Raw genomic sequence first — 21,271 nt, 5'->3', positions numbered from 1 at the left:
AGGTGGTAGAGAACGCCTAAGGCGTTAACCTCGCCTAGTGGTTGCCTTCCACTCAAGAGTCTATTATTTTTATTATTATTATTAAAAGCTCATTTGTGAGAATCCCGTCACGTTAAATAATAAAACCTAAAAAAAAAAAGTTATGCTTGCCTGGTGGTCCAGCTGGGGGACCTTAAACGGGGAGCAGACCAGAGTCTTGCTGTGGGACTATAAATAAGGATCAGAGCAGCCAAACTCTAACCAGCCCAGCTGGCTGAAGGTTACAAAGGGTTTATCATGCTTCAAAGCAAAAGCACAGGTCCTCATGATGGTTGACGTTGGTTCAGGGCGGGACAAGTAATCTTGGCTAGAGACCATCAACCCCCCTTGGTACAGTTACACCGCTACCACAACAACAACATGCTTGGCTGGTAATCAAGGCGGTGTGGGTTCAATTCCAGTCAAGGTTTGGAATTTTATCCACAACATTGTTTGAGAATTGGACTCCAATAACAGCAGTACCCTACTGCTGGAGGAATACAATTCCATACCTAGACTGGAATCGAACCCATGTTCTCCTGTTTACCAGGCGATTACGCAAAGTACGAAATGCATCAGTAAATTTTAGCACTTACTGTTGTTTTTCTGCTAGATAGACCTGTGTAAAATACTATAAATTTTAGCACTTACTGTTGTTTTTCTGCTAGATAGACCTGTGTAAAATACTATAAATTTTAGCACTTACTGTTGTTTTTCTGTTAGATAGACCTGTGTAAAATATTATAATTTTTTTGTCTATTATTGTTGTTCTGAATCTGAAATAAAGTGACTACTATATAAGTTAAGTTGGCAAATTTAATTGTGCTTTAATTCCATGCTATAATGGAATAGAATAAAATAAACGAGATAGAATAGAATGAAATACAATAGAATAATACCCGAGGAGATTACGGTTCGATACGTTTTGCTGTTGAAAACAGTGCGTTGTGTTGAAACCAAGGAGAACTGACAAAGGAGAAGGAAGAAAATGAACTAAAACGAAGGAGGACGAAGAAGAACGAAGGAAGAAGACGAAAAAAGACTTTGAATTTGAACTTTATTAACAGCAAGTAAATAGTTCATTCTATCTTGATCGTGAGCTCTTCTAATTAAATACGTCTGCCTTGTAAGCGCCAAGTCGCGGATTCGATTCCGGCCCAGGGTGAATTTTATCCTTAACAGATAAGGCTTGTTCTCGCTAACAACTGGCTTTCTCCCACCCTGTCTTCCTTCTCTCTTCGCTTTCGGGGCGATAAGACCTTAGCAGTTACAATTCCCTTCATCAAACCTCTTAAAATAATAATAATAAAATGAAAAAAAAAAAAAATCGTAAAGAAAAATAAGATTAACATGGGACTTCCAGAGCATTGGGGGATTCCCAGAACATTGAATATTGGGTGTGGTGGTATTAGATAAGCATAACAATTAGAGAACAAGAAAAAACTGCATTATCAGATGAAATACAATAGCTAATCCGCGAACGCAAGGACCCACCCAGTAAATATTGATGTTTTTGTATCATTTAACCCTTTTAATTAAATCCAGTTCGAGTCCCATTTCCGGGGCGAACATTTTTCTAAACAGATAAGGTTCTCGGAATGGCTAAATTTCTTCTGTCATCTCCTTATTCTCTCTTCGATTTTGGGACTATACCTCCGTACAGTTCCCTCTAAAGAGTCTCTACTCTCTGGCGGAGACTAGTATACCTCAGAATGATATCTATACTATCAATGTTCACATTATCAGAAAAAGAAAAAAGTTGCCCAGATAAGGGTTAAAACGTTCCTTCTATGTACGAAGAGGCGGGGGATAAAAAAAGAGCAAAATTTTGAAAAGTGGCATGCTCATATTGACAAAGTAGCCAAGAAGGTCAGCAGTCGTATCTTCCTCTTGCGCAGACTCCAGAGTCAGGTTTCTCGAGAAGCTCTAAAAAATGCCTATTATGGCCTTGTGCATTCAATCCTAACGTACGGCATTCTATTGTGGGGGCATTCTACCAGCGTCCCTCAACTTTTCATTCTCCAAAAGAAGGCCGTACGGATTGTGAGTGGAGCACAATATCTAGAACACGCCAAGCCACTTTTTATCCAGCTTGGTATCCTTACGCTTCCCTCCCTCTTTATCCTGCAATGTCTTCTGCACACCAAGAAGAACATTGCAGAGTTCCCTAACTTCGAAGCCGCGCATCCTTATAGGTACCTTACATGATCATTAGTAATGTCATTACTAATGATGGAATTCCGGATTTTCTGATTTGTCATCATCATTACTTGGAAATAATGACATTACTAATGATTGTGTAAGGTACCTATTATGACACAAGGAACAAAAACAATCTGGTTCCATTCCATCATCGTGTATACGCGGCTAGGAACGGTACTAATTACCACGGGATATCATTTTACAATAAACTTCCTCTGTCGATTAGGGACTTACCATTGCCCTCATTCAAAAGATTCATTGAAAATTACCTAAAATCAAAGGCTTTCTACTCGACAGAGGAGTTTCTGCTGACTGATGCGGATTCAATCAGTTTGCCTACAGATATCTGAGTATAGGTATCGACGTGTAGGTGGGTACATAACTATTACATTCGTTTTTGTTTTCTTTTTACTTCTTTTGCTCTAGATTATGTTCACATTTTGTCTCATTCTTGCTTTGTTTTTTTTTGTTTTTTCACTGTATATACCTACTGATGTATGTTAACAACCCAATGTGTTGAAACATGAAATAAACTTTGAAACTGTCAACAGCGAAAAAAAGTTTGGAAAGTTTGACAATCAAAAAAAAAGTAGACCAAGTTGAAAAAAAAAATCGTCAAAATCGGTTCAGTAAAGCCGGAGATATTTGAGTTTGAAAAAAGTCAAATTTTTCATCATTTTCTGCTTCTGCTTTTTTGACGTTGACCGTTCTACAGCCTAAACTACCTTCCTGTTGAACCATTGATCGCGGATTACGAAACCTAGATTTAGCTAGTGCTAAGAAGATGAAACCAAAAAAGGTACGAGGTTCACGGCGAGACCTTTCCGGAGACACCTAAATCATCTTCCCACCATTTGTAGAACGAGATGTAGGCTTGATTAATTGAATTGGGTGAAAATAAAAGAAAAGAAAAATCGCGTTTTTCTGTTAGATAGACCTGTGTGAAATACTACTTGATTAATTGAATTGGGTGAAAATAAAAGAAAAGAAAAATCGCGTTTTTCTGTTAGATAGACCTGTGTGAAATACTATAAATTTTTTGTCTATTATTGTTGTTCTGAATCTGTAATAAAATGGCTACATATTACATAAGTTAAGTTGGCTAATTGAAATGATTTATGACTAAACGGTTAGAGATATTGTAAAAGTTACTATAGAACATAAAAATAAGCATCATTCAATAGGATAAGGAAAGTCGTGTGATGTTAACACCAGATTTTTTGTCTAATATTGTTGTTCTGAATCTGTAATAAAATGGCTATATAAGTTAAGTTGGCTAATTGAAATGATTTCATTGTGCTTTAATTCCATGCTATAATGGAATAGAATAAAATAAATAATGGAATAGAATAAAATAAACGAGATAGAATAGAATGAAATACAATAGAATAATACCCGAGGAGATTACGGTTCGATACGTTTTGCTGTTGAAAACAGTGCGTTGTGTTGAAACCAAGGAGAACTGACAAAGGAGAAGGAAGAAAATGAACTAAAACGAAGGAGGACGAAGAAGAACGAAGGAAGAAGACGAAAAAAGACTTTGAATTTGAACTTTATTAACAGCAAGTAAATAGTTCATTCTATCTTGAAGCATTCAATTCTGACGCCTTACTTCTTTTCCACAGCTGTAACAACATTAGCTTTGACGTACATTGGAAATCGAGGCTAATCATGACCCAACAGGGATTCGATAGGTGCCACTTGCGTGTTGGGTAAACAAAGGAGCAACATACCTAATATATAAGTATTTATGTCGGCAGAAAAAGGCAATAATTATGTCAGTAGGAGGTACTTATATTATTATTACTTTTTTCCCCCTGAAGTTTTTTTTTTTTTGTGGTGGGGGTTTTTTATTTTTTTTTTTTTTTTTTCCCCCTGAATTTTTTTTTTTTTTTTTTTTTTTTTTTTGTGACACGAGTTTTACCCTCCATTCCGTACACAAAAAGCCCAATTGGAGGCTTAGGTATAGGGAGCAAACAGTCCTAAAGGATGGGTTAAACTTCTACGAACCTACCCTCTATTTGGCGACAAGCTACACGCCTCCTCACACTACGCCCAAAAAGGAAAATTTTAACCATATCCGTATCCAACCCTGAAAGGAAAATACAGCTCTGCTATCACCAATTCACCATAGGCTAGGTATTAGTAGCAAGCTAGCAGGTATAGAGAAGAAAAAAAAAACACCCACTTTTCTCTGTAGGTCCATAGGTAATAGGTAGGTACCCCCCCTCTTGAGAGCCCCATGCTCAAGGTGATTTCTATTAGGAATTAGGACTATTAGGTGAAATAGCATGCTGATATCTCTCAGATAGGTACTTACTTTTTTCCTTTCTGTTATTTTCTTATCTTTTCTTTTCTTCCAAGTACTGAGTCATTAATCTCGTGACTCAGTCATCAATCTCATAATAATATGTTATCATATGAGATATGCATCAATCTCATATGATTCATAGGTGAGTCATCATTCATCAACAAGTACCAAATGTCAAAATAGTTCAGTGAAGTTACTTAAGTACCTATACCTACAAGCGATGTAGAAACAGGACTCAACCCTGTTCAGCTTTGGGGCCCCAAATTTCAAGCAGCAAGACAAGCAACTGAGTTTCTTGACTTCTTCAAGTGAACCATTGTGTCCAAGTGACGAAATCTGTAGCATAACAGAACATTATTTTTTAGTCATATATATGTACTTACATATACACAAATCTAAACTAAAGAGTTCCACATACTAATGGACCTGATAATACAGAACTGGGGAATACAACAACTGAAAATGTTTGTTTCTTCTGTGTTTTGTTGTGAAGGGATGACTTTGTATGATGCTTCTATAGTTGCTATATATCTTTATTCACCTGTAGCTTGTAATTACATTATGTAAGTAAGGTATTCCAGAATGGACCCCACCACATCTGTCAATATGGTAAACCTTGGACTTTTTTTGGAAATCAGCCCCATTAGCCATTATCAAGCCCCAACTTTGTCTAGTCTAGACTCTAAGCTAGAGGATGTTAAATTAACCCACCTAACTGGAACATCACTGACTCGCCCTCTCTCAGCATCCTCCTTCATTCGTGATTGCAAGAGAAAAGCTAGCGGCCAACTTATCCACGAGGATCTGAAACGAAAAATTAAATTTGCTACAAATTCAAACATCAATAAACGATTTTCAAGAGCCTCAAATGAAATTTTAAGCATTTCTATTGAGATCAGCGTGTTTCGAACTTCCTTTATCAGCGAAGAAAAAAAAAAGTGGTTGAGCCCCAAGGACATCAGGGTCTTGTTTTACACCTCGCGTCGTTTCGCACTTTACACGTCGCATTTCGTAAGTACATCCGTTGAGGGAACTTTCCCATCGAGCAACATGTTAGATAAACCAAATTTTCAACTTGATACAGATGTACGATTTGGGTTGCGCGACCCAGTCGCTCCGAGAGCAGTTTGGTTGCTTGATCGCGAGTACTTCATACTACTTCATATTTTCAAACTTCATACTTACTTGTATAATGGCAATTTTGTTCTTCCAACCATTAAATCCATCTAATGATAAGTTTAAAATATTTTCTTTGTAAACTTTAGCGACTTGGTCGCTATGATCGGAATGACACCTTAATGAACTTTAAACTTACGTCGGTGTGTACGAGCCTTGCTCCGAGCTCCTCTCATCAGACTCGGCCTCTTCATCCTCCTCGGCGCTGGAGGCCAAACACGTCGGCCTGCGAGATGTGGGCGTGGCCACCGCTATCTTCGGGTTGTAGATCTTTGGATCCGACACCATCCGAACGAAGAAGGAGCGCTTGTACGCCAGATCGTCCTTGCGCTTGCGCTCTTGTAGCTCGAACTAAAAAAAAAAAAAAAAAAAAAAAAAAAAAAAAAACAATGGAGAAAATTTCATCTGTATTTCCATGACTTTTCCTGCTAAGAATTTGGTAATTATCTAGAAGTCACGTCCGTGGAAAATCACTGCTCTAATTGTGAAAACTCCTTCTTGCGTTTAACCTAACCCTATAATAACACTGGTCACTGCTTGTTTGTACTAGTTCCTTTGGTAGCAATATTCCACGGAACATGACTTCTGCACAAGTAGGTACCAAGAATTTTTGCTTTGACAAAATTTTATTGCCACAAATGTACCTACTTGGTTCCCCAATTGTTACACTATATATATATTGCTAAATTTTATAATTCTGACTCAAATAAATTGGATACAGGACAATCGGGTGGAAAAATTGGTTGAAACTCACAACAAGTAAGAATGGGGTCTACCCTACCTACCAAGGTTGTTAATTTTGTGAGTTTTGATCAATGGAATAAAAAATGAGCTTCATTCTTCAGATAATGGGTGCTAAAATAATTAATGAGAAACAATAAAAGCGAAACTACTTACCTATGTAAATAAATACACAGGATGTTGGGGTGTATTATCTGGGAAAGCAGACACCTACAGATTGCACATAGTGGTATCAAGTAGAAGGTCTATTACGACTAATCAGTTTGTAATTTATAAGGATAGAAACTTTCGTATGTATTCAATTGAAAAAGGGGAGAGATAACCCTTTAGATAAGATAAAAACTTTCTCGGACTGTCCACAAAAAAAATCAGAGTCATCAGTCATCAGAGATCAAACAATCAAATCAACTTATCAACGACAGATCAACAATCAAATCAACTCAAGAAGGAACGAATGAACGAATGGAAATTGGAAATGGAAATGGACGGGAAGAGAAGACTTCACCCAAAATCCCACACTGGATTAACCATGGAGGTATGAATATAAATGGAGGAACAGATCCCTATCTCACCTGTACAAATGTTGGAAGACAAAATTTTCGAAAGGAAAAGAGGGGAAAAGTGATTGATTTGAGCGCGAAATTTTGAATTATTTGAAATTTTGAAATGTAAACAAAATTGATAAGAGATAAAAGTTAGATTATTCGTCTAGCTCTTTTGCTTTTTTTGAGTTTGACACTTGGATTTTTCTTTTAATTCATGTAAGAATTACTTGATGCTAATAAAATGCAACAGAATAATTATTTTAATTGCATAGTTCTTGTGTAAATTGTGTGACAGATTATTTAATTTCAGCCTCTTCCAGGGGGTTTTTTCACCTGCTATAGGTGCTGTACTGGTTTAATTTTACATCCGTTGAGGGAACTTTCCCATCGAGCAACATGTTAGATAAACCAAATTTTCAACTTGATACAGACTCCAGTATTGTCTTTGCCTTGTGCAGGTTCCTTGTAGACTTCAACGTGATTCTCCTTTGAGGATGTGGTAAATCTAGTCGAGTTTGAAAAACTCTTGTTATTATTGTCACTCGCTTTGTTAGTGTCTCTTTCAGATTAATGAGGATGAAAGTTTTGGGAGGGACACTATTTATCTGTTTCTGGTATGAATATCTTGTTGACCGTAATGACACTGTTGGTAGATCTTGTGGTAGTTGTTGTGGTTATGGTGTCAGTATCATCAGCCGATTTATTGTCTCCAGTATTGTCTTTGCCTTGTGCAGGTTCCTTGTAGACTTCAACGTGATTCTCCTTTGAGGATGTGGTAAATCTAGTCGAGTTTGAGAAAATCTTGTTATTATTGTCACTTGCTTTGTTAGTGTCTCTTTCAATTCTCTTATTGTCTCTATCAATCATTCTATTGTCTTTTTCTACGATGGCTGTAGTTAGGGCTGTGTTGGTGTTGTTCTCATCTGTTGAGTTGATGTTGGTTTCAATGATTGGTGAAGTTGATACCCTTGTCACTTCCTTTCTTGACTTCTTCAAGTGAACCATTGTGTCCAAGTGACGAAATCTGTAGCATAACAGAACATTATTTTTTAGTCATATATATGTACATATACACAAATCTAAACTAAAGAGTTCCACATACTAATGGACCTGATAATACAGAACTGGGGAATACAACAACTGAAAATGTTTGTTTCTTCTGTGTTTTGTTGTGAAGGGATGACTTTGTATGATGCTTCTATAGTTGCTATATATCTTTATTCACCTGTAGCTTGTAATTACATTATGTAAGTAAGTAAGGTATTCCAGAATGGACCCCACCACATCTGTCAATATGGTAAACCTTGGACGTTTTTGGAAATCAGCCCCATTAGCCATTATCAAGCCCCAACTTTGTCTAGTCTAGACTCTAAGCTAGAGGATGTTAAATTAACCCACCTAACTGGAACATCACTGACTCGCCCTCTCTCAGCATCCTCCTTCATTCGTGATTGCAAGAGAAAAGCTAGCGGCCAACTTATCCATGAGGATCTGAAACGAAAAATGAAATTTGCTACAAATTCAAACATCAATAAACGATTTTCAAAAAGAAAAAGTCCCATGTAATGAGGGATCATTAAAAAGTGTCCAAAAATTGAACTTTTTTTTTTTGAAAATTTTTCAAAGTCCAAAATCGACCGCCTACAAAAAGGAGCTTTTCTTTTCCACAAATGTTACTTCTGCATAATTATCCAAACATCTAAACCAACTGCAAAATGGTTGAGTTAACACATAGACCTCACTATTGTTTGGTCAAAAATCAATCATTTTAGTCTTTGTTGTTTCTGAACCATTACTACTGCAATATGTTACCTAGAACTTCTAAAAAGCAAATTAAGCCGATCTAGATAGTAGGTAGGTATAAACTTAGGAAAAAAAGCTAGAAAAGGGAATGTTACTTACCTAGTGATGAAATTCCAGCAAATCCCCAAAAAATTCAGTGAATTCCAAGATGAGTGCAAAGCACTTTTCCTGAATGTTATATTTCAAACTTATTGCTTTTGATACTTCATGTTATTAATAACTACCAATGAATATTTCTAAGAACCCTATCATTTAGGTGGAAATGGAACCTGGAAAAAAAAGTAATATTAATGAAAATTGAATAGTGCACGTTGTGCACTCAGATCAAATAAATATTGGCATCTAAGATACAATTAAAAAAAAAAAAAAACTAAAAAAAAAAAAAAAAAAAAAAAAAAAAAAAAAACAATGGAGAAAATTTCATCTGTATTTCCATGACTTTTCCTGCTAAGAATTTGGTAATTATCTAGAAGTCACGTCCGTGGATAATCACTGCTCTAATTGTGAAAACTCCTTCTTGCGTTTAACCTAACCCTATAATAACACTGGTCACTGCTTGTTTGTACTAGTTCCTTTGGTAGCAATATTCCACGGAACATGACTTCTGCACAAGTAGTCCGTGGAAAATCACTGCTCTAATTGTGAAAACTCCTTCTTGCGTTTAACCTAACCCTATAATAACACTGGTCACTGCTTGTTTGTGCTAGTTCCTTTGGTAGCAATATTCCATGGACATGACTTCTGCACAAGTACCAAGAATTTTTGCTTTGACAAAATTTTATTGCCACAAATGTACCTACTTGGTTCCCCAATTGTTACACTATATATATATTGCTAAATTTTATAATTCTGACTCAAATAAATTGGATACAGGACAATCGGGTGGAAAAATTGGTTGAAACTCACAACAAGTAAGAATGGGGTCTACCCTACCTACCGAGGCTGTTAATGTTGTGAGTTTTGATCAATGGAATAAAAAATGAGCTTCATTCTTCAGATAATGCGTGCTAAAATAATTAATGAGAAACAATGAAAGCGAAACTACTTACCTATGTAAGTAAATACACAGGATGTTGGGGTATTATCTGGGAAAGCAGACACCTACAGATTGCACATAGTGGTATCAAGTAGAAGGTCTATTACGACTAATCAGTTTGTAATTTATAAGGATAGAAACTTTCGTATGTATTCAATTGAAAAAGGGGAGAGATAACCCTTTAGATAAGATAAAAACTTTCTCGGACTGTCCACAAAAAAAATCAGAGTCATCAGTCATCAGAGATCAAACAATCAAATCAACTTATCAACGACAGATCAACAATCAAATCAACTCAAGAAGGATCCAAGCAATGTCTGGAACAATAATGGGAATGAAGCTTTTGTTACTTGACTAAAACATTACTGGACGCTAGTGGTGTTTATACGAGTTATAGGGGCCATTAACTGGGCTACCTACTAGCCTCGTGAAAATCGTGAAATCCAACCACAAGTGAGCAAACGAAGTTCATTATGAACTGAAGAATATTGAAGAGTCTAGAGCTCTAGAGTGTGCGAACAGTCCTAAAGGATGGGTTAAGGTTCTACGAATCTACGAGGTTGGTACAACTCACCTATATCCTTTTCGTTAGCATTCTGCGCCGTCACACAGAACCGGATAACATATTTGTCATGCACGCTGGCGGGTACCATATGCAGTCTGCCCGAAGCGTTGATGTCCTCCAGAAGCTTACGGTTATTTTGATCGGCAATCACATTGTTCTCACTGCGCAGTCGAAAGCACACCAGGCCGAGCTGTAACGGGTGATCGGCAATCAGATTGTTCTCACTGCGCAGTCGAAAGCACACCAGGCCGAGCTGTAACGGGAAGGTGAAATGTCATGAAGGTCGTCTTGTTACGTCGATTCACGGAAGGAGCTCAGATATTGTTTCTGGGCGTCCAAGGGGTTTTAAACCGCAATCCTTCCAACACCGTGAGATAGGTGCCGTGACTGCCATGCCCATATCAAGGCACGGAAGGAGCTCAGATATTGTTTCTGGGCGTCCAAGGGGTTTTAAACCGCAATCCTTCCAACACCGTGAGATAGGTGCCATGCCTATCTCATGAACACGGAAAGCAAGGTCGATTCAGCATTGTCACGTATTTTGTTAACATCACAAAGGTCTTCCTTTTAGATCGATTCACCATTTGGTTAAAATCGACACGAACGTTTCGAAACTGAAAATTTAGAACTCTTTTCAAAGCCCTCATATGGTCTATTTAGAACTCTGGTCTACCCTGCTTCATAACTTTATTTTCTTAATAATCTACCATACGTCTGAGTTCAGTGTGAAAATTTAAGTCAAATATGCAGGTCTTACATAATTATATCAGTAAGATGCTACAGGAATGCTACTGAGCACTGATGGTTTGAACGACACGCAGAAAATTTTGTTAAAACGCCTAACGTGGGGAAAAATGCTATTGTACAATGTACATACAATTACCTACCTATCTACCCTCTCAGATGAAAAATTAAGAAAAATGCTATTGCACATACTCGTTGGATCCGACACCATCCGAACGAAGAAGGAGCGCTTGTACGCCAGATCGTCCTTGCGCTTGCGCTCTTGTAGCTCGAACACCTCGTCATTTTGTTCCTGCTGAGAATAGAAAGCGCAAAGTCAGTAACGAGTAGAGCCAGCGGCCAGCCTAGTTAGCTTGGTTGGTAGCGCGTCTGCCTTGTAAGCGCTAGGTCGCAGGTTCGTTTCCCGCCCGGGCGGATTTTATACTAAACGGATAGTGTTCGTTCTCGGAACGGATGGCTTTTTCCTATCCTGTCTTCCTTCTCTCTTCGATTTCGGGACGATAAAAATTTAGCAGTTACAATTCCCTCTATCAAACCTCTTTTAAAAAAAGTTCTTTGATAATGTAAACGTTAAACTTACTTCTTTGATGCTCTCGGCGACAATTGTGTTGGCGAATTCCTGGATAATTTTCCAAGCAATGTCTGGAACAATAATGGGAATGAAGCTTTTGTTACTTGACTAAAACATTACTGGACGCTAATGGTGTTTATACGAGTTTAAGGGGCCAGTAACTGGACTGCCTACTAGCCTTGTGAAAATCGTGAAATCCAACCACAAGTGAACAAACGAAGTTCATAATGAACTGAAGAATATTGAAGAGTCTAGAGCTCTAGAGTGTGCGAACAGTCCTAAAGAATGGATTAAGGTTCTACGAATCTACGAGGTTGGTACAACTCACCTATATCCTTTTCGTTAGCATTCTGCGCCGTCACACAGAACCGGATAACATATTTGTCATGCACGCTGGCGGGTACCATATGCAGTCTGCCCGAAGCGTTGATGTCCTCCAGAAGCTTACGGTTATTTTGATCGGCAATCAGATTGTTCTCACTGCGCAGTCGAAAGCACACCAGGCCGAGCTGTAACGGGAAGGCGAAATGTCATGAAGGTCGTCCTGTTACGTCGATTCACGGAAGGAGCTCACATATTGTGCCATGTCTATCTCATGGACACGGAAAGCAAGGTCGATTCAGCATTGTCACGTATTTTGTTAACATCAGCTTTTAGGTAGATTCAGCATTGGTACCATTTGGTTAAAATCGACACAAACGTTTCGAAACTGCAAATTTAGAACTCTTTTCAGAGCCCTCATATGGTCTATTTAGAACTCTGGTCTACCCTGCTTCATAACTTTATTTTCTTAATAATCTACCATACGTGTGAGTTCAGTGTGAAAATTTAAGTCAAATATGCAGGGCCTCGTTTCATCAAACTATTGTATTATATGGCCTGAGCGCGGGCTGCTAGCATGCACACGAATATGCACTCACTCGCTGAACTCTAAAATGATAAAAGAATATAACTAAAGGACCGAAGAATTTAGCTTTTTGTAAGCGCCTGTTCACACTTCGTGAGTTTCATCCGATTTTTTCCGAATCTCCTGGACAATGTAATTTAAATGAGAGTGTTCCCACTACACACGACACGATTTTTTTGCCGAACGACACAAAATGTCCTTGTAGGCAATATAAGTTAAATGAGGGTATTCCCATTTACGCACGACACGATTTTTTCCAACCGACAAGTGGGAACAGGCTTTTATACAGGCGATATCTAAACAGATAATTATAAAGGCGTTCTTACTGGAACTTGGCCTGGCACACTGATGTGCTTTCAGACAGAATATTAAATAAATACAACCCCTTGTGAAATTCACTCATTATACAAATTCTAACCCACTTCTATGTGTGCTAGTACAAATAGAAATACAACTAATTCATGAACTTTCCATGCATATGAATTTTCTACACACGCGGTATGAAGGCAAACTTTACCTGTATAACTCCTCCGCCTAAACTCTGAGGCTGATTAGCAGGGGTCATATAATCTTCTATGTTCATATCAATATCGTTAGGTGTTGTAGCGTTTTTGCCTTGCGGAGGGTACATGAGGAACTTTTCTGGCAAACCAATTGCCTTACCTGAAAGAGAAGACAATGGAATCCTTGAAAATTTTGAATTTAATGTAATTTTTTTTTTTTTTTTTTTTTTTTTTTTTTTTTTTTACTGTAGTTAAAAATGATTAATCAAGCTAGGAGCTAGTATTTCACAAGCCTTTTTTTTATTTTCTATGGTAAAGATACTTTTTATTCTGAAGATTTTCCTGCTGGATTAACCTTCAACTTTAGTGTCATACCTTGCTTCAGCTCCATCAATCACTATCCCCGTCTTAAACTCTACAGAGTCTTCACCTATCTGCAGCACAAGATAAGCTTTTTCTTCGTCTTCCTATTTCCCCTTCGAGGAAGATCCTATTCACAACTTTCACCTCATTATTTATTTATTTATTTTATTAATACACGGGGTCACCCCCAATAGTGCAAAGGTCTTAAAGATATATGTACAAACTAAAAGAAAGGTATTCAAAAAATATATATAAATTAAAAAGAAAAGTATACAATACAAACTTACAAAGGTAGGGGGGGGGGAAGATTCATAAATACATTTTATGACAGGAAACGGTCCAACAGTCTGGTTTTACTAGTTGTATTTTTCTTTCGAAATTTTCCCTCTTCTGAAGCTCGTTCACCTCCTCCTTTGGTGTAGTACAGGCGCTATCACGCCAAAAGAGGGCAAACGAGCACGGTTGGTCCCGTGGTAACGCGCTTGCTTGCCATGCAGAAGGTCCCGGGTTCGAATCCCACCATCGACAAAAATTTGTACTCGTTTTTCGATTGCAAATATTTCAACGGGTTACTTTCTGGTGTTCTCGTGTTGACCCAGCACCTAAATGGGGAGTATTGTGTCTCTTCTCGCCCATCTGATGAGAGGCATACTACGGGATGGGCATCCTACGACACAGACCACTTGCGTCCAATGTAGCAGTTGTTTCATTGTTACCATACGTGTGAGTTCAGTGTGAAAATTTAAGTCAAATATGCAGGTCTTACATAATTATATCAGTAAGATGCTACAGGAATGCTACTGAGCACTGATGGTTTGAACGACACGCAGAAAATTTTGTTAAAACGCCTAACGTGGGGAAAAATGCTATTGTACATACAATTACCTACCTATCTACCCTCTCAAATGAAAAATTAAGAAAATTGCTATTGCACATACATACCCTCACGTCGTTGGATATTTCAAAGCGAGGATCCCGTCGCACTTTGCCCTCAAACAGCTTGGCCAGTTCACAGTGCCGTCGGATGTACTTCTGCAAACCGGACAGTCCATAGGTGCGAATCACAAACCACAGCTTGAGCGAGCGAAAGCGGCGACTCAGCGGAATGCCCCAGTGACGGTAATCGATAGCACCCTCATGACCGTGCTGTAGGTAGAGGGGATCGACGACCAGGGCAGAGGTCAGCTTGTAGCGGTCAGCCACCCATAGGCAGGAACTGTCGAAAGCAGTCAGCAACCACTTGTTGACGTTCACGTTGAATGAGTCGGCGTACTCGATGCCTGAAACCAGCAAGGTGTGAGTGAAAACCGGCGCAACTACCAGTACCGAATAAACCCTGGGATTTCCGATAGCAAGACGTGGTGCCCAGCGTTGTGGACACGAAGAACGGAATGTAGCCCATGGTTTCGTCCTGTTGCATTACCTGCAAAGAAAGATTACCCGCAATGAATGAGACTAGCAGTCTAGTCTCCTGTCTCCTCTCTTCATGTGGTATGAGAGATGACTAATCTTCTTCCCTTCTTGGAAACAACTCTGACAAACTAAGGCCGGACATTCAGTATCAGTTAGACCTGATAGGTACCTACACCTGAACAGGTGCGCCTGTCAGATCTACCTCATATTGTATAGAAGCTATAGTATGTCTCTCAGGCGACCTGTCAGGTCCACCTGCTAATGAATAGTAGCAATAATAAGTTACCAGGCGACTTGTCAGGTCTATCTCATAGTGAATGGCCGGCCTAAAATATTCCCAGAATGCTTCAGTTCTTCTTCTTTGAGTTGCAATGTGATCCATCACGGCAATGTGATCTCGGTTTTTTGCTGCTCTGAAAAGTAATGTTCCCAAAATGCTCACCTGTCGTAATGTCGCTCCTCGCAAACTATTCTTATCGTCGGGTTCCAAAATTTTAAGCCGCACAAACGCCATCATGGCGGCTTTCTCGACGCAAGAGTGCGCCTCCTTAGAGCAGTAAGCCATCAGTTTGGACAGAAGGACACCCTCGTCAACAAACGGGTGGATTTTCTTCAGCTTACTGATGGCCTGAGCGCGGGCTGCTAGCATGCACACGAATATGCACTCACTCGCTGAACTCTAAAATGATAAAAGAATATAACTAAAGGACCAAAGAATATATATATATTATATATAGCTTCTTGTAAGCGCCTGTTCACACTTGTTGTGAGTTTCATCCGAATTTTTCCGAATATCCTATAGGTAATGTAATTTAAATTAGTGTTCCCACTACACGCGACACGATTTTTTTCCGAACTACACAAAATGTCCTTGTAGGCGATGTTAAATGAGGGTATTCCCACTTACGCACGACACGATTTTTTCCAACCGACAAGTGGGACTAGGCTTTTATACAGGCGATATCTAAACAGATAATTATACTGGAACTTGGCCTGGCACACTGATGTGCTTTCAGACAGAATACGACAATTATAACAAGATTAAATTGTGACAGCACTACCTGTGCTGGTGACAGCATGTAACTAACCTGTGACAGCATGTAACTAAAGGACCGAAGAATTTAGCTTTTTGTAAGCGCCTGTTCACACTTGTGAGTTTCATCCGATTTTTTCCGAATCTCCTGGACAATGTACTTTAAATGAGAGTGTCAAACACGACACGATTTTTTTGCCAAACGACACAAAATGTCCTTGTAGGCAATGTAACTTAAATGAGGGTATTCCCATTTACGCACGACACGATTTTTTCCAACCGGCAAGTGGGAACAGGCTTTTATACAGGCGATATCTAAACAGATAATTATAAAGGCGTTCTTACTGTAACTTGGCCTGGCACACTGATGTGCTTTCAGACAGAATATTAAATTAATACAACCCCTTGTGAAATTCACTCATTATACAAATTCTATCCCACTTCTATAGAAATACAACTAATTCATGAACTTTCCATGCTTATGAATTTTCTACACACGCGGTATGAGAAATACAACTAATTCATGAACTTTCCATGCATATGAATTTTCTACACACGCGGTATGAAGGCAAACTTTACCTGTATAACTCCTCCGCCTAAACTCTGAGGCTGATTAGCAGGGGTCATATAATCTTCTATGTTCATATCAATATCGTTAGGTGTTGTAGCGTTTTTGCCTTGCGGAGGGTACATGAGGAACTTTTCTGGCAAACCAATTGCCTTACCTGAAAGAGAAGACAATGGAATCCTTGAAAAATTTGAATTTAATGAAGAATAGAATAGAATACCTCCTGTTTATACTGCCAGAATGAGGCTGAAAAGTCCCTTTACCTCCGCAGTCTAAACAAGGTCTTGTGTATGTTTATGACACAGAATGAATTCAGCAATCACAATGAGCGAGCAGCACAAATCAGTAATGAAGGTCTTTCTGTTTGTGTTAAAATGGTCAAATGGAATAGATCAGTTGATCAGTTGTCCCGTTATTCCAAATAATTAAAGCCTCGTTCCTCAGTTTTTTTACGAAGTAAGTAGGTATTTCTGGGTAAACTCTTTGATTACTATATCTTACCTAACCAGTCTAAAACGATGGTCTCCAATTCGGTACATGAAGGACTTGCCGCCTGAAATCACACAAAGCCGCCTGGGTTATTCACAAATGAGCTGAAATGAGCAATAGAAATAATTAGTAGACTCGTTGAAAGTATTGTGTGTAATCTTGATATATTTTATATAGTTATATGATTTAAATACCAATGAAATATGTACAATTTGTAGATTATTCAAAATAATAAATAGTATATTTTATAATTAACAAGGAAGAAAGTAGACACCATTATAACGGGAATACTAACCTTAATCTTAATTGAACTAAACAAAAATTAGTTACCTATGTCTATTTGGACAAGGACTTCTTCCACCTTGTATTTACCTACATGTTAATATGTCATTCCACTTTCAGTATGTGGTTCTTATCATTAATCATTACTTACAAGACTGAATACTTTGAAAAGAATATATATATAATGTATTTTCAATACTATTCAGAGTCAACAACCACCCAATCTGTCATGTTCAAGATTGAAAAGGGAAAAGGTGTTTATTAAGTCAAGCATAAATAAATTTATAATTTTGAACTATTTAATAGAAATCTGAAGAAATGGTTAATTAATGAGAGGAGTTGTGATGTGGAAAAGGAAAAATAGGTATAAATTTTAATTGAGAGTATTTGAGAGTCAAATTGTCAAATCAAAGGAACTAGAAAAGATAAAAAGAATTATTTAAAGTTAAAAGAAGGATCAAGGTACTAACCAGATACCCTACTGTAATATCTTGATCATGTGAAACATTTGCCTCAAATCTTTCAAAGGAAAAAGTAAGCGGGTTATCATCCTACTTGGGTAAGTGAACTTATTATTTTTACTAATGTATGTAATGTCCTCTAGCCAGTCTGGTTAGCTTGGAAGGTAGCATGGCTGTCTTGTAAATACTGCCTTTGATTCTCACCTGGGGCAATGTTTATCTTAAAGCTGTGTCCACACAAATTCAACGGTTGATTGATGTGTATCAACATTGATTCATGGTTGCGATTGATGATCAATCACTGTCAATTGAACAGCTGGTCGACTATCTTTGGGCTCACCTTAACAAATAGGGTTTGTTCTCTCAGAATGGTACTTGTGCAGAAGTCATGTCTGTGGAATATTGCTACCAAAGGAACTGGCACAAATGAGCAGTGACCAGTGTTGTTATAGGGTTAGGTTAAATGCAAGAAAGAGTTTTCAAAATTAGAGCAGTGATTAGTGTTATTATAGGCTTAGGTTAAATACAAAAATGAGCGCAAGAAAGAGTTTTCACAATTAGAGCAGTGATTAGTGTTATTATAGGCTTAGGTTAAATACAAAAAGGAGCTTTTCTTTTCCACAAACGTGACTTCTGCACAATTACTCTCAGAATGACTGGCTCTCCTATCCTATCCTCCTCTCTTTTGAAATTCCATGCCTTGGCTAGAATTGAAGTCTTTATCTCTTCACCACCAAGTCATAGCTTTCAATTTTGTAATTATGCAGAAGTCATGTCCCGTGGAAAAGAACAGCTCCTTTTGTATTTTACGTAACCCTATAATAACACTAATCACTGCTCTAATTGTGAAAACTCCTTCTTGCATTTAACCTAACCCTATAATAACACTGGTCACTGCTCATTTGTGCCAGTTCCTTTGGTAGCAATATTCCACGAACATGACTTCTGCACAAGTACCTTCAATTCTGATCAATGTACTACTTACTTGACAATTGATATTATCCATGGTTCTTAACTACCTATTTATCTAAAAAGTGTAGGTAATACTGAAATCAGGTAGAAATTAATTCATAAACATTTTATGCAACTTCTTGAACATTGTAAGTAATCCTCTTCATGTGGTATGAGAGATGACTAATCTTCTTCCCTTCTTGGAAACAACTCTGACAAACTAAGGCCGGACATTCACTATCAGTTATACCTGATAGGTACCTACACCTGAACAGGTGCGTCTGTCAGATCTACCTCATAGTGTATGGCAGCTATAATAAGTCTCAGGCGACCTGTCAGGTCCACCTGATAATGAATGGCAGCAATAATAAGTTACCACAGCCGAGGCATAGAATTTTATCCTCGTTTATTTGATAATTTGACCACAATAATGGAGCTCTTAGGGCTAGGTGGTAGAGAACGCCTCCGGCGTTAACCTCATCTATTGGTTACCTTCCACTCAAGAGTCTATTAGTCAAAAGAAAGGCACAAAGGCATCCCTGTATGATTGTATATGGCCTCTTACACGGAAGGAGCTCAGATATTGTTTCTGGGCGTCCAAGGGGTTTTAAACCGCAATCCTTCCAACACCGTGAGATAGGTGCCATGCCTAGGTATCTCATGAACACGGAAAGCAAGGTCGATTCAGCATTGTCACGTATTTTGTTAACATCACAAAGGTCTTCCTTTTAGATCGCCCACCATCGACAAAAATTTGTACTCGTTTCGATTGCAAATATTTCAACGGGTTACTTTCTGGTGTTCTCGTGTTGACCCAGCACCAAAATTTGTACTCGTTTTTCGATTGCAAATATTTCACCGGGTTACTTTCTGGTGTTCTCGTGTTGACCCAGCACCTAAATTTTGTACTCGTTTCGATTGCAAATATTTCAACGGGTTACTTTCTGGTGTTCTCGTGTTGACCCAGCACCTAAATGGGGAGTATTGTGTCTCTTCTCGCCCATCTGATGAGAGGCATACTACGGGATGGGCATCCTACGACACAGACCACTTGCGTCCAATGTAGCAGTTGTTTCATTGTTACCATACGTGTGAGTTCAGTGTGAAAATTTAAGTCAAATATGCAGGTCTTACATAATTATATCAGTAAGATGCTACAGGAATGCTACTGAGCACTGATGGTTTGAACGACACGCAGAAATTTTTGTTAAAACGCCTAACGTGAGGAAAAATGCTATTGTACATACAGTTACCTACCTATCTACCCTCTCAAATGAAAAATTAAGAAAATACAGGAATGCTACTGAGCACTGATGGTTTGAACGACACGCAGAAAATTTTGTTAAAACGCCTAACGTGGGGAAAAATGCTATTGTACATACAATTACCTACCTATCTACCCTCTCAAATGAAAAATTAAGAAAAATGCTATTGCACATACATACCCTCACGTCGTTGGATATTTCAAAGCGAGGATCCCGTCGCACTTTGCCCTCAAACAGCTTGGCCAGTTCACAGTGCCGTCGGATGTACTTCTGCAAACCGGACAGTCCATAGGTGCGAATCACAAACCACAGCTTGAGCGAGCGAAAGCGGCGACTCAGCGGAATGCCCCAGTGACGGTAATCGATAGCACCCTCATGACCGTGCTGTAGGTAGAGGGGATCGACGACCAGGGCAGAGGTCAGCTTGTAGCGGTCAGCCACCCATAGGCAGGAACTGTCGAAAGCAGTCAGCAACCACTTGTTGACGTTCACGTTGAATGAGTCGGCGTACTCGATGCCTGAAACCAGCAAGGTGTGAGTGAAAACCGGCGCAACTACCACAACCGAATAAACCCTTGGATTTCCGACCTTTGCCCTGTATGCAGTAGTAAAATAGAATATACCTTGTTTATCCTGCCCGAATAGGACTGAAAAGTCCCTTTACCCCAGCAGTCTAAACAAGGTCTCATATATTTGATGGGTTAAAGAATAATACATGTATCAGTAACAATTCAGTAAAAAGACCTTGCTTAACGGCCGTGGAACAACTGAACCTGGAAGATGAGTGACTGAACGTTGTCAAAAAAACAACAACAACAACGTGTGAGTAGAAATCGGTGACTAAATCAGCAAGATGTGTAGAAAGCTAGAAAGTATAGAAACCGGTGACTTAGTACTGCAACGAAGTAGTAAACACCGGTGAATATTAGAACTATTCTTTTCTACCGAATCCGAGACACATGAAGGTTATTAATGGCCGATCTTACCACGGAGGGGTAACACAGCTTAAACTCTGCAAAACTCTCTGTGCATGGTAAGATCGGGCATAAAACCGGCCTTACCATTAATGAAAGATCAGAACTCTGGACAAATGAAGGTTATCAGAACTGGTCTTTCATACCAAATTGGAGACAAATGAAGGTTATCGAAGCTCGTCTTACCATTCATGAAAGGTCGGAATTCTGGGCAAATAAAGGAGCTGCCCGCATACGCCCCGTCCACATGTAGCCACACATCGAACTCTTTGGCCACGGGTCCTATTTCGGCCAGGTTGTCGAAGGAACAGCAAGACGTGGTGCCCAGCGTTGTGGACACGAAGAACGGA

At 38.8% G+C, this 21,271-nt stretch overlaps 4 protein-coding genes across 4 annotated transcripts in view; 1 reads left to right on the top strand and 3 right to left on the bottom strand.

Annotated features, from left to right (window-relative positions):
* The window catches only part of LOC103506037, a 66,155-nt gene extending 56,035 nt beyond the window's left edge, over positions 1-10,120 (bottom strand). Inside the window, exons 1-2 of the mRNA XM_026821199.1 lie at positions 9,846-10,120; positions 8,896-9,065 (exon numbers count right to left, since the gene is read on the bottom strand). The gene's annotated coding sequence lies outside the window, so the exon portion shown is untranslated. The remainder of the gene's footprint in view (positions 1-8,895; positions 9,066-9,845) is intronic.
* Positions 4,798-21,271, bottom strand: part of LOC103506036 (tyrosine decarboxylase-like) — a 30,598-nt gene continuing 14,124 nt past the window's right edge. Inside the window, exons 6-15 of the mRNA XM_026821198.1 lie at positions 20,128-20,465; positions 12,041-12,221; positions 11,722-11,783; positions 11,350-11,436; positions 10,407-10,650; positions 10,128-10,149; positions 7,627-8,017; positions 5,847-6,058; positions 5,243-5,335; positions 4,798-4,867 (exon numbers count right to left, since the gene is read on the bottom strand). Coding sequence (XP_026676999.1) covers positions 4,798-4,867; positions 5,243-5,335; positions 5,847-6,058; positions 7,627-8,017; positions 10,128-10,149; positions 10,407-10,650; positions 11,350-11,436; positions 11,722-11,783; positions 12,041-12,221; positions 20,128-20,465 — 1,700 coding nt within the window. The remainder of the gene's footprint in view (positions 4,868-5,242; positions 5,336-5,846; positions 6,059-7,626; positions 8,018-10,127; positions 10,150-10,406; positions 10,651-11,349; positions 11,437-11,721; positions 11,784-12,040; positions 12,222-20,127; positions 20,466-21,271) is intronic.
* Positions 7,577-8,483, bottom strand: LOC103506029. The gene is made up of 2 exons (XM_008470407.2): positions 8,392-8,483; positions 7,577-8,017 (listed from the first exon to the last, which is right to left on the bottom strand). The coding sequence occupies exons 1-2, from the start codon at positions 8,436-8,438 to the stop codon at positions 7,591-7,593; spliced, it is 474 nt and encodes a 157-aa protein (XP_008468629.1). The 5' UTR covers positions 8,439-8,483; the 3' UTR covers positions 7,577-7,590.
* The window catches only part of LOC103506034 (conserved oligomeric Golgi complex subunit 2-like), a 32,623-nt gene continuing 28,956 nt past the window's right edge, over positions 17,605-21,271 (top strand). Inside the window, exon 1 of the mRNA XM_008470413.3 lies at positions 17,605-17,829. The gene's annotated coding sequence lies outside the window, so the exon portion shown is untranslated. The remainder of the gene's footprint in view (positions 17,830-21,271) is intronic.

The sequence above is a fragment of the Diaphorina citri genome, unplaced genomic scaffold (genome assembly GCF_000475195.1).
Source record: "Diaphorina citri unplaced genomic scaffold, Diaci psyllid genome assembly version 1.1 scaffold210, whole genome shotgun sequence".
NCBI classification, from domain to species: Eukaryota; Metazoa; Arthropoda; class Insecta; order Hemiptera; family Psyllidae; genus Diaphorina; species Diaphorina citri.
Note: the sequence above shows the minus strand (reverse complement) of the source record. Positions and strands in the feature narration are given on the sequence as shown.

What these genes read in the sequence shown, in the direction of transcription:
- LOC103506029 (XM_008470407.2), bottom strand. Translation starts at nt 8,438, where the DNA reads ATGAAGGAGGATGCTGAGAGAGGGCGAGTCAGTGATGTTCCAGTTAG. An exon ending in GTCAGTGATGTTCCAGTTAG is followed by an intron (nt 8,018 to 8,391) that starts GTGGGTTAATTT and finishes GTTATGCTACAG; the next exon opens with ATTTCGTCACTTGGACACAA.